Genomic DNA, 12,503 nt, shown 5'->3' on the forward strand with positions numbered 1-12,503 from the left:
TCTCACGTCGCTGGCCCTGGATCCGGCTCCGTTACGTGCCTGGTGGAATGACACCACTCGCACAGCCGTGCGACATGGATATGCAGCGTCCCTTCAAGTTAGCAATCCGACGCGCGCAGCTTCGAGACCTTGTAGATGAGACCGTAGGTCATCTTGATCAAGGGGGTGATGCACCGTTCTTTCGCCTTACAACAGCCATTGGTGTGCTTCGCACCCGTTCAGTTGGCTGGTTCGTCGATGGCTGGAATGCTATCAACAACCCTGGTCTTGTCCAACGTGTAAGTTCTCTATTTCATGTTTTGCCTCGTGCGCTTACAATTCTTATAATTTTGCATGTAGGCGTTCTCTCACTGTGTTGTCCCTGACACAGCCTTCAACCTATCTTTCGAATCCCTTACCTCGCGTGCTGCCCGTCGCGCTCTTGTCGAACTCTCGCACACTGATCCTGCAATGTGGGAAACTATTTCGGCTGACATCTCACTGACCAGTGCCGAAACAGTGGACGACTCCCCTTTCACCACCTCCGACTCCCATGAACTCGACGACACGGCCACAGACCCTGCTGATCTTGTACATGCCATTCTCGCAGCCCCAGACGCGGCCACCAGCTTGTCTACTCATCTCGATGTTGGCCACCCGGAGGATTTGAGGTCTGAGATACCGGAGGCAGACGAGGAGGACCATGAGGCTGAGATGGGCCGAGGCAAGCGACGGAGGGTTGTTTCTTCGCGTTTTGACAACTATGATGCTCATTAGATCTGTTCATACTCGTTTCCACGCGTTTTTACGCGCAATTTTATGTTTTTTTGGACATTGACAAATTTTCCGGGTCACGGTGTTCAAAACACTATCTGACCCGTGACAAGCGCCAGTCAAGTGTTCATACCATACCCCCGTCGTGACGCGTGACGAACGCTTGGTCGAAATGCTACAGTAATCTAAATCGGCTGGACCTGGCTAGGCGCGTCCCTATAAGAACACATTGTCGCCACTTTTGATAAAATCGGTATTGGCGCTGACGAATGTACGTTAATTCCGCGGGTCACGTCGGATACTTCTGAGCCTCAGCCTTTGGTAGTCTTCCTCAGCAGACCTAAAACTCCTAGCTCATGACAGTCGACAACTTGACTGGTGGTACAGGTCTTGTTCTAAGTCTTCAGTAAGTCACGCATCCAGCTTGACGAAGTTTGGTGTTGAGGCTGCATCCTGAACAAACTCAAAATCCGTCCTAGGCTATTTACGGCTTGTCGTAACTCTCAATCTCTCGAACTCAGGTCCTTAAGACCGTGAGTACTCGAATGAAGCACCAAGTTCCCAGTATCTTGATCATTGCCGTTTAGCGCCTGGCGCTTGTACATCGACCTTGTCGTTGTGCAGTCTTAAGAAAAGCTGGCAGTGTTATTGGACCACCGCGGATCCTTCCAAGTTAGTGGGTAGTTTCAGGTTTTTCTTAGCATTAATGAATTGACGCCATTCCCCAGCAGCGATTTGTGAACAGCTTACGTTGTGTTCATCAAACGTTTGCAAAGATGTCACATAGACTAAAGGTACGGAACAGCCTCCCACTTTGTTGATACAGATGCCCCAAGAGTCTCACGTCTCTACTATAGGATGAAGCGCTTGTATATATGAACCCGAACACCACAAGTGTATTCTTGCGTGAAACCTTCCGCAACTTTTTCCACTTCATCGAGTTTCATGGAGGCAGGTAATGAGCTATTCCAACCCGACCTCATTATTGGGCCCATCGAGGCTGGGACGGTCGTCAGCTCTGTCCTCTTTGGGTGCGCTATGATACAGACGTATATGTATTTCACAACGTTTGAGGAGGACAGTCGAGGATTCAAGGGCTTGGTGCGTGTCTCACTCAAATATTTCTGAGTGCATCGGGGCTTACTTGAGACGGGCAGGTGCTGCTCATCATGTTCGTCTGTACCAACTTCCATGCTCGAGCCCAACGTAGCTGACGACCTTCCCCATCTAGGGGCTTGCTGTTCGTGCACCTCGTCTGTGTCATCGACACGCTTTGGCAGATGACCATCCTGACCTACGGCTTCCCGCAAGCTCTGGGCGCCTTCTCGCATGTCGCGGACGCCGTCATCATCCTCGGCTCCGTCATCACATTGTGTGTGCAGGCCTTCTATATCTACCGCCTCGTCCGCCTCTCTAGCTCTTGGATTCTCCCCGCCATATGCACCCTCGTGTGTGTGGTCTCCTGCGTCTTAGGCCTCGTTCTAGGCATCACAGCCCTGCGAATGACGAGTATGGCCAGCTACGAGGTATACGAGAAGTGGGCGATAACGGCCTGCCTCGTCGTAGCCGCCCTGGCGGACGTTGCGATCACCGGGAGCCTCGTGTATCATATGGGGAGCAAGTTTGCGGAGAGCAGTGCTAGGTATGTAGCTTCCTCAGCGTTTTTGGACGTGATTCATGATGAGAATCCTAATGTTGGGTTTGCTGGGATGATCAGGACAGATAGAATCATTGAGAAATCAATTTTGTGGGCGATAGGTGAGTTCTTGAAACGCTGTTATATTGGATGGTGGTGTCTGTGAGAAAAGAACGCTCACTCCGTTCCCATGGACAGAAACCGGGTTCATCACGAGGTATGGGCGCCTATCTGGTTGTCTGTTTGATTCTGATGCCAGCTGGAACGCGGAAGCTTCTGCGCTTTGCTTGTTTTGATCTTCGTGAGCTACTTTTATCTCATCTCACCACTATACATATCCGCGTTCCTAATTCGCCACGCGGATTTCATGTCCAGTTCTTCACGATGAAGCAGAATTGTGAGTCAAAGCGCCCGACATTGCCTTAGGCGCCCAGCTCAAACTCGCCGCTTTAGACATCTGGGTCGGAACGTATGGGTTCGTTGCCCCAAGTAAGTGACCCTCCGGCTTCTTGATCTACGCTTTTTGACGTGTCTCCAGTATACGCGAACTGCTTCCTCGCTGTGTAGGTGTCCAGACCCCAACGATATCAGTCTCTGATTGATCTTACACTGTATCTCAAGGCTCAATGGTCGTGCTCGTCTGCGCCATCGAGATGGCTGTGCATGTAAATGCTATCCTAGCGTGAAAAACGTCACCGTCGACGGTGAACCGTATGCTGAGGTGAGGGTCTACCTCTTTCGTGAAGCACTTTCGCGCGTGATTAATGGAATAACATGTTTGCTGCACCTTTTAGACGACGCTTGTCGTAGACAGTCAAATGTCGCAAACATGCGCTGCGGACACGCGACTCCAGTCACCGCCTGCAGTACGTTTCTGTTTTGGACTGTGGCATTTGACTTGCATTGACGTTTCGCTGCCAGTACGCATCTGAGCGTGCGTGACAAATGGGTGTGAAAAGCCGTTCAAACAACTACACCTCTCGACCTGCAAAGCTAGCTCGAGCTGCATCACAACATGTTCAACCGGTCGCCTAGCGTCCGTACTCCCACACCCGTATCGCGGAGATGCGGAGACAGGCGTATGTTCGTCCGCTGTTATTGTGTTGTGCATCTGCCAGGGCGGTTTTTCTGGTTCAAGTCGGCGTCAGGGCATTAGATCAGGGAACAGTGACATATGACGCATGTACGGCTGACCATGATTCTGATCACCAGCCGACCGTAACTTATTGTCATGGAATAGAATTGTTGTACAATGCTTCGTCCTCATGTGTCCAAAACAGCTTCTGTAACCAGCGCTCAACAAACGGGAGGCGGCGGCGCGCCGCCCCTCTCCCGCTTCTCTATGATACCCTCGACGTAGACGAAAGTCATGACGATCGTGTCGATCATCTGGTACGCCGCCGGGTTGATCGAAAGCGTGCCATCTCGCACGCCAAAGGGACCGTGAGCGGCGCCGTGGCCGGTCGCGAGGGTTGCACCGTCGTAAGCGTCCAGCTGCGCACAAGTGTCAACAAGGCATATAGACTGAGAGCAATAAATATAGCTGTGACGCGTACCCGGACGGTATCGGGATCTGCATGCCACTTGTACGGTCTCCCATCCGGTCCAGTAAATGTGAACTGTCTAGAAGCGCAGCAAGGTAAGCACGCAAGTTCAAGTACCCTCACGTAAACTCCACACAGGGTCGCTCACCTCTTCCTAAACCCATCATTTCTGAATAACACGTCTGAGTTCACCGCGTTGCCGTCAAAATGGAGGACATCAGGCCTCGGGCGACAATGCCAGTCGATCCGCGCGAGCACGCCGACCTGCATCCCGCCATCCGCAGCGGGGTACGTCTTGTGGACCGTTGACGTGCGGCTCACGGGCGACATGCGGTGGCTCTCAACTCTGAACGTCGCGTGCGCGTCGGGGGTGGCTAGAGTGGCGTTGGTGACGTCCGTGGAGCGGAATGTGAGGTGCATGGTGGTCTGGGTGGACTTTGACAACGACGACGATGAAGGGTGGGGTGAGCGGGAGGTGTTACGATGTTCTACAAGCTGAGCATTCTGTAAATACTTGGCCCATGGTTCCGCAAACGGTCAAGATCCTGTGTGTCAAAGTTGTGGGTGGAGGTGGTGGTGGTCATGTTGATGAGCGACGCGATCAGATCAATAGGGCGATGCTGGAGAAACGAGTGTTGTTTCAGTGTCTGATAGGGGCGCCTGCCTGGGAAAGGCAGTCCACTTGCAAGTTGTGACTTGACAACTCGGAGTTCGTGAATCTCAACAAAATCTCAAATGCAGATTTACAGCTGGACTTCCTCATAAATTACATGTCGTGCCTACAGTTTTGACATATCGCAAAACTTCTCTACAGCTCTACCAGGCGATGATCAAGAAGCGGCGGCAGCAACAGCAGCCTTCTTACGCCTCTCCATCGTGCCTTCGACATAGACGAACGTCATCACGATCGCGTCGATCATAAAGTACGCCGCCTGGTTTATCGTGAGGTGCCCATCATGCGAGCCAAAGAGGCTACGCTTCCCGCCACTTCCGGTGGCTACGGTGGTCCCATCAAATGCATCCAGCTGCAGACCGCAAAGCTGTCAGTCACACGCGTCGGCCAAGCAGGATGTCGCACGTACCTGAAGGGAACGGAGGTCTGCGTGCCACTTGTATACCTTTCCATCAGGACCGGTGAAGGAAAAGTCCCTGGTGCAGAACATCGCGTTCAGTAACGACCGAGGACGATCGTGAGGACCCACGACAGCTCACCGTCTTCGAAGACCACTGTTCTGGATGAATGACTCCGCGTTGACGGTATTACCGTTGAAGCGCAGCGTGGTGCCATGGAGAAGTTGCCAATCTATTTGGGCGACTACCTCACTGCGTAGCTCCCCGCCCTTGTCTGTGTATGTTTTGTGTATGGTGGTAGTGCGACCCGAAAGAGCACTGCCCGTGGTGTCGACTCGGAACATGGCATGGCCATTGTCGGAGGTGAGGGTGGTATTGGTAACGTCATGAGAGCTAAAGGTCAGATGCATAGTGGAAGGAGGCGTTAGATAAAGTCGAGGTGAGGGACGAAAGGGGTATCAAATTTAGGCTACACAGACCAAGCTCAGCTCTTTATATACACGCTCGCTCTCCCCAGTAGAGCAAAGCTGTAGAGTTTATTTCTGAGCATAGAACTTATTGACATCAAGCTGTGATGGTGGAGTTCGACCCATGTCAAGTCTTAACATTCAATGGTGGAATCGGTGACCGCGAGACCCGGGTCTGTGGCTCGCGTATAATGGTGTGTTGAGTGGCAGTGCCAAGTGGAGCGAATGACTGGCCGGTAAAAGCCTGTGAAAAGCACTGCCCAGCGGAGCCAATCGACGACGAGCACCGAATACCGTAGCAAACGTGAGACCCTGTCCATTACAATCATAGCGAGTTAAGGTAGCGAGTGCAAGAAATACAAGAAACACAGGGCTTGAACGAAATCTACCCCTCATACCGATAGGCGACCATGGCTTCGATGCGATGCACGTCCGTGCTGAAGCTGCGCAGTTTCACCTGCTGGCTCTTGCTCGCCTCGATGGCGAGCGGGTCCGTGTCGACCCACTCGTCCGCTGGAACATCGGCTGACTCGTGCGTGTAGGCAAGGATGTTGAACACGGTGGGTTCATCGATGATGGGCAGGAAGGTCACAGTTGACACGATTTGCTTCAGGATGTAGCGGATTTCGGCTTGGATTTCGGACTCCGGCTTGGGAGCAGAGCTAACCCAGGTGGATGGTTCATCAAGCAGCGGATTTGCGCAGGGAAGGAGAAACGTACGGGGTTGTAGAGTCAGCCGGAGGCTCCACGAGGTTAACGTCGAACACCCATCGCTCCAGCGTTACTCTCGAGTCTTTCGAGATGATGGCGAGGACGAGCTGGGTGACTGACCCGGTGAGCAGCCATTCTGACAGTGCATGAGCATGATGAAACAGGAGGAAGTTGATAGCTTCTTACTGTTGACTTGCGACAAGATTCTAAAAGCGATGAGTGAGTGGCAACCGCGGGTGTGCATTGGAGGCGACGCACCTATCGAGATAGTTCTCTAGCGCCAGGTCCTGCGTGACGAGGACCGTCTGCCCATACTTCTTCACCATATGAAAGTCATCTGAGGGGTACACGCCACGCTGGAAGAGGATCCTGAACATCGGTTAACACCATGGATGGGGCGATGGATACGCGTTACGAACGTGTTGGCAGCATATTTGAAGAACTCAGTGACGAGGTTGGTAGACCCTTTCAGGGTGATGGCTTGACGTGTCGGTGCTTGCTTTGTGGCCATCGTAAACGCTATGGGCTTGATAGAGCGAGGATGCCGATGAGCGAAGGAGGGGTGGTGGTGATGATGAAGGTGGGCAAATGATTTGGGGCGTGTTCAAGGCACGCTGTTGTAGGACGCGAACCGGTCACGTGGAGCTATTTATTTCGGAAGTTGTTGCCAGACAATCACAACCCCGGCCCGTTGTTCCTGACGATGGGCGCGATGGAGCACATCAGTCATCCACTGTTGTTGCAGAAGGATACCGCCATTGTTTGCTGAGACACATCCCACTATGGCTGATCAAGTTCCCGAGCGCGATCCTACCACCTTCTCCAACTACTGGCAAATCGCGACTGAACATATCGACTTCAGCTGGTCTGTCGACTTCCAGAAGCGCGTTATCACAGGCTCAGCAGTCCATAAGCTGAAAGTGAAGGATGACGGGGTCAAGGAAGTGATGTGAGACTTTCGCCATACGCTCATCCTTTCATCTAAGATTGCATACTGCTCAGCTTCGACGTGTTGGCGCTCGATGTGCATTCGGTCGAAGTGAACGAGAACCCAACTACGGAGGCGAAGGAACCTTGCTTAGTGTTAAGCTCTCAACTTGACGCCCTTTCACTGCAGTATGAAATCAAGCATAATGACAAAGTGATGGGATCTGCGCTGCACATTCCACTGTCAGTCCCGGCTGTTGGCTCCGTCGTCGAGGTGAAGATTGCGTACTCAACAACCAAGGATTGCACTGCACTGCAATGGCTTGAGAAAGAGTCAGTACCCACCATGAGTCTTTACCAGCCTGTCAGGAAGCTGAACGTACACAGACAAACTCAGGGCAAGAAGTTCCCATTCCTCTTCAGCCAGTGTCAACCCATCCATGCTAGGTCTCTGGCCCCTGTCCAAGGCATGGCACGCTGCTCTGCTCGCATCTCTCCATCTGAACCTTTTTTCAGATACGCCGTCCGTCAAGCTGGTATGAATCTTTTCGGTTTCCGACAGTATCGAGTTGAACGATGGAATAGACCTACACAGCGGAAGTCAGATCAGTCTTACCCATCCTCATGTCTGCGATCCGCCAAAGTCCGCCCTCTGAGTCAACGCACGATGGGATCGGCGAGAAGGAGATCGCATATACATACAGCCAGGTACAGCTCATACTCCGACTGTCTTACTAAATGTCCTAAATGTGTTTCCTTCTCCAGCTTGTACCCATACCCTCCTACCTCATCGCGATCGCAGCTGGCGACGTCGTTTATCGTCCGTTCTCCCCACCGGACGCTGCCAAGTGGACATCGGGAGTATGGGCGGAGACTGAACTCGTGGAGGATGCACATGAAGAATTCAGCGAGGCCACCGTGCAGTAAGCTGTTAATTTCAATACTTCCTACTGTAGATATTGATGCTAATGTAGGTTCCTGACCGCCGCCGAGAATTATCTGGGCGAATATCGGTTCCATGTATACGATCTCCTCGTGCTGCCTCCTTCGTTCCCCTACGGAGGCATGGTAAGACTTTTGGCTTTCCGCATTACTATTTGTGACTGAAGGATGTATCCAGGAAAACCCTTGTCTGACCTTTCTCACTCCAAGTGCGTTTACGTCGTCGCTTAGCTCGTATGCTTTATTTACTTAAACCTACCGTAGCGCTCATCGCTGGAGACAAGTCACTCACTGGTACCGTGATACACGAGCTATCCCATTCCTGGTTCGGAAACGGCATCACGTACGTTGCATCCAGAATTTACAGACGCCCTCCCTTAACCTTCCGTAGACATGCTCATGCATCGCACTTTTGGCTCAATGAGGGCTGGACTACATTCACCGAGCGGCTTCTTCAACAGCTAATCCTCTCACCTGCCGCTCGTGGCTTGTCAGCGGTGATAGGATACAAGAGTCTTCTCGCCGCCCTCCAGCAGTTTGAGGATACGGGTAGATCCAAGTACCAGCGATTGGTTATCCCGTTCGAGACAGGAGAGGATCCCGACACTGCCTACGGCCGCGTTCCGTATGAAAAGGGCTCAAACATGCTCTACTACCTGGGTACGAATGCCATCGTTTACGCATCTGCCTTGATATATTGATCTTGTTTTTCAGAGCATCTCCTCGGCGGTTTGGCCGTTTTCTTGCCGTACATGCGCAATTACCTCGACGCATACATGGGAAAGAGCATAACCACGTACGAATGGAAGGACCACTTGTATGCTTACTTCCGGGAACGCGATCCTTCGAAGGTATCCCTACTTGATTCTGTTGATTGGGATGTGCGTTTGTTCTGTTATAATCCATGTATCATGACTGACATCACACAGGCCTGGTTCTATGGCGAAGGTCTCACCATACCCGTTCAGAACGAGTTCGACACATCCTTGGCGAAGGACGCTTTTGATCTCGCAGACCGATGGGACGTTGCCCGTTCAGTGCACGACCTCTCACTGTTGGCGTTCGAGCCGAACGATGTCAAGTCGTTCGCCGCTGGTCAAACCAGTACGTAGCTATTATATGGTACAATTGCGCATTACTAATGTTGTTTTAGTGGTGTTCCTCGAGCGACTAGAATCGTACCCCGCCCTTCCCTCCGCACACCTCTTCCACTTTGACAATCTATACCAGTTCTCAACCACCACGAGTCCCGAGCTCCGCCTCCGCTTTTACCTACTCGTGACTCTGGATCCAACATCAGAGGCGGCGAAGCACTTCGCTCCCGATGCCGCAAAATGGGTCGTTGGGAATGACGGGACGGGCGTGATCAAGGGCCGCATGAAGTTCTGCCGGCCGGTATTCCGGCAGATCTACAAGGTGGATCAGAAGCTTGCGGTGGACACGTTCGAGCCCGCAAAGGACCAGTTCCATCCTATTGCTAGGAGACTTATTGCGATGGTAAGTGCTGCGCGATTACCTGTCGCGCGCCTTTGCTGACGTGACCACCGTGATTACAGGATCTGAATCTGTCCGAGTAAGGACGACTGACGACCTACATTGGACAGTGGGCAGTCGGATCTGTTCGAATTTCTAGGTGTAGCCGTGTTATATTGGATTTACTGGGTAAACGAGTGTGTGCGGTTACTCTTTAAGGGAGACATTAAATATGGTGGACTATTCTAGCAATTAGAGAGCGAGAACGGCGCCAGCCATGGCGGCTATGGCAGCAAGGCCCGACGAGGCGACAAAGGCCGCCGCACCACCGGTGTTGCCGCTGGAGCTGGAGCTACTGCCGGGGTCGGAGCTGCCACTGGAGCTGGGGCTGCTGCTGGAACTTGCACCACCAGAAGAGGCGGTAGAGGTGCTACCGGTCCCAGGCATCTACGGGCCAACAGATGAATACCACCGTTGCAGACTGAAAAAAGCATCGAAGCACTGACCGTGACAGAGGCGGAACCGTAGTTAGAGCAGGCGCTGTTGTAATTGCTTGCCGACTGGGAGAGCGACGAATCGAGCGATGGTTCAGCAGATGCAATGCAGTTCAAGCATGTCTGGTAGTTGCTGGCGGAGCTGGAGGAGCACATGCAAGAGAGGCTGGCGCCGCATCCCTGTGGCAGATGTCAATAGGTGGTGAGTACCTCTACAGCGCGTCAAGGTGATAAAAAAGTCTTACGAGGACGCTGGTCACAGTCGAGTTACAGGGACCGTTGCACTGGGAAGGAACCGTTGAGATCTGGAATTGACGCGCAACGTGCTCAACCGGATGGCCTGCGTTAACTATTCGCGGGGGGAGGTGTAAGTCGTTCAGTCAAGGTTGAGCCCAGGAGATATTTACCGCAGACAATGGCGCCAAGAGCAATAATTAAGGAGGTGAACTGAACCATTATGAAAGTTTGTAGGCGAGAAGTGAAGACGAGGAAGATTTTGATGCTGAAAATCGTCTGAACGACACATCCCTTTATACCCTGCTGACGTCGCTCGCATTGTTTCTGCGACTGTTGCAGAAACGACGTTAAGTTTTGGCGTTGGCAACCGGGTTTCATGGGGGCGCCTACCCTGAGGGTTGTTTCTAGGCCATTATTCCCATAGTCGGTATCACCCAGTCTCCGGAATTCCAGCCCTTCTCGGAGTTTGGGGCACGAGGCCCGTATGCCATGACATGAAAGCCCCGGGTTTGTTTTATGGGGGTTTGTCAGGAATTTGTCCATTTTAACAAAGGAGTTCCTTACCGTGATCTTGAGCTATTCCTTGTCCTCGATGGTCTGCGAACAAAACGACAATGGATAAAAGTCAGAAATTTCGGCATTAACTGCTCGAGGCCAGCTTCTTACACAGCCTTCATGCTCTGACATGTACGAGACAATGGCTGTGCCATGGTGTGTGAAAAAGCGGAAAGATGCTCGTGCAAAACATGGACCCTGGCGCTAAATCCTCTCTCCGCGCTAGAGAATTTCTCGGACTTCTTCGACGAACTGAGATGATCGATGCACTGCCAAGGGTCACTGGTGCCGGTGAGAAGACCTTAAGGGTCCGAAAGCGATCGTCCATCTCGTCCTTTTCTACATGTCGAAGCTTAGGTAAAAATTGTGCAAGGATCAAAACCTCTTTCGGCTCGTTAAGCCCCGTTGATGCTATGACCCGATAAAGGTGAGGAGTCACTAATGCTGTTAAGGTCAAATAGGTCGAAGACCTCCCGTTGTAATCATGGCGCTCGTTTGCTCGGCGTTTTGACCGTGAAACGATATCGTTCCAGCGTTCACGATGGGGATATAAACATTGATACAAAGTAGGTCATTGGCTTTACATGGGCTTTACAGGAGCGTTCAAGGAGACATTGAAGTTATACTGACCTTTTCGGTGGATATACTGGGTTGATTAGAGACCAGCTGTTGACACTTTTGAGTGCGTAAACAGTTCCGTTCATTAATCTGCTTTCGTAATGCAGCTATATGATCTCTTGTCAGAATACGCCAGGAATGATTGCTACTCAGCGCCCATAGTTCAATGTTACTTTCATGCTTCAGGTCGATATATCACTTAACGTCCATAGTTATATTATTGGATATATACATGTAAACAACCACGAATCAAGGAAAGCTTGAACGTGATGATATTTTTGAACAGCTAGAAAGTCATAGTCATTCCGGCAAGTGCAACTACCACCGCGAGACCTGACGAGGCAACCAAGCCGACTGCACTGTTAGAGCTGCTACCAGAGCTGGAACTATCAGAAGAGCCGGTAGACGAGCTACCAGCCGCAGGTACCTAAGGTTCGACGAGTGAATATGACTGTCTTTACACTGGATGAGTTCGAAGAGCTGACCGTTACAGACGGAGCACCCAGTTTACCGCAACCGTCGTTATAGCCGCTGACTGCCGCAGAGACTTCCGACTCAAGCGAAGAGTTGGCAGCGGCAATGCAGTTCATGCATGACTGAAAGTTGTTGGTGACGTTGGAAGAACAAAAACAAGAGGCATTGGTTCCGCAATCCTGGGGCAGACATGCGATGAGCACCGTTTCTGCATTGCTGGAGAGCATTAAACGAAAGACCTACCGAGAGGGATCCGACAAAGTTGCAGGTTGACTGGCATTGGTCAGGAATGTTGGTGACTCCGATTTGATTTGCGATGACTAAATAACAAGGAGCTATGAGTAAGGCGGTACAAACTGGGGACCGGTTGAAGATACCATAGGAAGCACCTCCAATAATAAAGATCAACGAGGAGAGTTGGACCATTGTAGCTGGATGAGCGCGTCGGTATGAAGATGGGATAAAACTGGTGCTTGACAATGTCTGGACAAGGGTATTTTATACCCTGAAGGAGTCACCCACATGTCCTCATGTGGCAGAGACGATGTCAGGTTTTGTGTATGCAAGTTCTGGGTTTCATGGGGGCGCCTGGAAGGTAGTT

General features: G+C 51.7%; 7 protein-coding genes across 7 annotated transcripts; 3 read left to right on the top strand and 4 right to left on the bottom strand.

The window, feature by feature from the left end:
* Positions 1-60: 60 nt before the first annotated feature.
* Positions 61-1,398, top strand: CONPUDRAFT_165561 (uncharacterized protein). Its single transcript, XM_007770567.1, has 6 exons — positions 61-278; positions 340-703; positions 757-1,024; positions 1,079-1,159; positions 1,233-1,286; positions 1,341-1,398. Exons 1-3 carry the CDS (start codon positions 75-77, stop codon positions 900-902), a joined length of 714 nt encoding a protein of 237 aa, XP_007768757.1. The 5' UTR covers positions 61-74; the 3' UTR covers positions 903-1,024; positions 1,079-1,159; positions 1,233-1,286; positions 1,341-1,398.
* Positions 1,399-1,688: 290 nt separating this feature from the next.
* On the top strand, positions 1,689-3,613 carry CONPUDRAFT_144196 (uncharacterized protein). Its single transcript, XM_007770568.1, has 12 exons — positions 1,689-1,854; positions 1,911-1,924; positions 1,985-2,395; positions 2,471-2,511; positions 2,588-2,606; positions 2,663-2,690; positions 2,765-2,786; positions 2,843-2,878; positions 2,928-2,952; positions 3,011-3,110; positions 3,184-3,255; positions 3,311-3,613. The coding sequence occupies exons 1-12, from the start codon at positions 1,699-1,701 to the stop codon at positions 3,329-3,331; spliced, it is 945 nt and encodes a 314-aa protein (XP_007768758.1). The 5' UTR covers positions 1,689-1,698; the 3' UTR covers positions 3,332-3,613.
* Positions 3,614-3,658: 45 nt separating this feature from the next.
* On the bottom strand, positions 3,659-4,353 carry CONPUDRAFT_165563 (uncharacterized protein; the record flags this gene model as incomplete). The annotated part of the gene is made up of 3 exons (XM_007770569.1): positions 3,659-3,883; positions 3,946-4,012; positions 4,082-4,353. 3 exons carry the CDS (start codon positions 4,351-4,353, stop codon positions 3,686-3,688), a joined length of 537 nt encoding a protein of 178 aa, XP_007768759.1. The 3' UTR covers positions 3,659-3,685.
* Positions 4,354-4,698: 345 nt separating this feature from the next.
* On the bottom strand, positions 4,699-5,414 carry CONPUDRAFT_165564 (uncharacterized protein; the record flags this gene model as incomplete). Its single annotated transcript, XM_007770570.1, has 3 exons — positions 4,699-4,958; positions 5,016-5,082; positions 5,146-5,414. The coding sequence occupies 3 exons, from the start codon at positions 5,412-5,414 to the stop codon at positions 4,764-4,766; spliced, it is 531 nt and encodes a 176-aa protein (XP_007768760.1). The 3' UTR covers positions 4,699-4,763.
* Positions 5,415-5,583: 169 nt separating this feature from the next.
* On the bottom strand, positions 5,584-6,755 carry CONPUDRAFT_104769 (spindle assembly checkpoint protein). The gene is made up of 5 exons (XM_007770571.1): positions 6,602-6,755; positions 6,441-6,551; positions 6,369-6,388; positions 6,192-6,318; positions 5,584-6,133 (listed from the first exon to the last, which is right to left on the bottom strand). Exons 1-5 carry the CDS (start codon positions 6,691-6,693, stop codon positions 5,857-5,859), a joined length of 627 nt encoding a protein of 208 aa, XP_007768761.1. The 5' UTR covers positions 6,694-6,755; the 3' UTR covers positions 5,584-5,856.
* Positions 6,756-6,903: 148 nt separating this feature from the next.
* On the top strand, positions 6,904-9,742 carry CONPUDRAFT_124530 (leukotriene-A4 hydrolase). Its single transcript, XM_007770572.1, has 14 exons — positions 6,904-7,131; positions 7,185-7,442; positions 7,497-7,576; positions 7,626-7,645; positions 7,695-7,817; positions 7,875-8,032; positions 8,084-8,177; positions 8,230-8,260; positions 8,316-8,394; positions 8,443-8,711; positions 8,766-8,932; positions 8,981-9,155; positions 9,205-9,548; positions 9,608-9,742. The coding sequence occupies exons 1-14, from the start codon at positions 6,965-6,967 to the stop codon at positions 9,626-9,628; spliced, it is 1,986 nt and encodes a 661-aa protein (XP_007768762.1). The 5' UTR covers positions 6,904-6,964; the 3' UTR covers positions 9,629-9,742.
* Positions 9,743-9,776: 34 nt separating this feature from the next.
* CONPUDRAFT_90354 (uncharacterized protein) lies at positions 9,777-12,328 on the bottom strand (the record flags this gene model as incomplete). The annotated part of the gene is made up of 4 exons (XM_007770573.1): positions 9,777-9,971; positions 11,881-12,081; positions 12,146-12,222; positions 12,280-12,328. The coding sequence occupies 4 exons, from the start codon at positions 12,326-12,328 to the stop codon at positions 9,777-9,779; spliced, it is 522 nt and encodes a 173-aa protein (XP_007768763.1).
* Positions 12,329-12,503: the final 175 nt, after the last annotated feature.

This window comes from Coniophora puteana (genome assembly GCF_000271625.1).
Source record: "Coniophora puteana RWD-64-598 SS2 unplaced genomic scaffold CONPUscaffold_6, whole genome shotgun sequence".
Lineage (NCBI taxonomy): Eukaryota > Fungi > Basidiomycota > Agaricomycetes > Boletales > Coniophoraceae > Coniophora > Coniophora puteana.

What these genes read in the sequence shown, in the direction of transcription:
- CONPUDRAFT_165561 (XM_007770567.1), top strand. Translation starts at nt 75, where the DNA reads ATGGATATGCAGCGTCCCTTCAAGTTAGCAATCCGACGCGCGCAGCTT. An exon ending in ACCCTGGTCTTGTCCAACGT is followed by an intron (nt 279 to 339) that starts GTAAGTTCTCTA and finishes TTTTGCATGTAG; the next exon opens with GCGTTCTCTCACTGTGTTGT. An exon ending in TGAGGCTGAGATGGGCCGAG is followed by an intron (nt 704 to 756) that starts GCAAGCGACGGA and finishes GATGCTCATTAG; the next exon opens with ATCTGTTCATACTCGTTTCC.
- CONPUDRAFT_104769 (XM_007770571.1), bottom strand. Translation starts at nt 6,693, where the DNA reads ATGGCCACAAAGCAAGCACCGACACGTCAAGCCATCACCCTGAAAGGG. An exon ending in AATCTTGTCGCAAGTCAACA is followed by an intron (nt 6,319 to 6,368) that starts GTAAGAAGCTAT and finishes ATGCACTGTCAG; the next exon opens with AATGGCTGCTCACCGGGTCA. An exon ending in CCGGCTGACTCTACAACCCC is followed by an intron (nt 6,134 to 6,191) that starts GTACGTTTCTCC and finishes CACCTGGGTTAG; the next exon opens with CTCTGCTCCCAAGCCGGAGT.
- CONPUDRAFT_144196 (XM_007770568.1), top strand. Translation starts at nt 1,699, where the DNA reads ATGGAGGCAGGTAATGAGCTATTCCAACCCGACCTCATTATTGGGCCC. An exon ending in ACGGTGAACCGTATGCTGAG is followed by an intron (nt 3,111 to 3,183) that starts GTGAGGGTCTAC and finishes TGCACCTTTTAG; the next exon opens with ACGACGCTTGTCGTAGACAG. An exon ending in GACTCCAGTCACCGCCTGCA is followed by an intron (nt 3,256 to 3,310) that starts GTACGTTTCTGT and finishes TTTCGCTGCCAG; the next exon opens with TACGCATCTGAGCGTGCGTG.
- CONPUDRAFT_124530 (XM_007770572.1), top strand. Translation starts at nt 6,965, where the DNA reads ATGGCTGATCAAGTTCCCGAGCGCGATCCTACCACCTTCTCCAACTAC. An exon ending in TTCAGCGAGGCCACCGTGCA is followed by an intron (nt 8,033 to 8,083) that starts GTAAGCTGTTAA and finishes ATGCTAATGTAG; the next exon opens with GTTCCTGACCGCCGCCGAGA. An exon ending in CTAGGAGACTTATTGCGATG is followed by an intron (nt 9,549 to 9,607) that starts GTAAGTGCTGCG and finishes CCGTGATTACAG; the next exon opens with GATCTGAATCTGTCCGAGTA.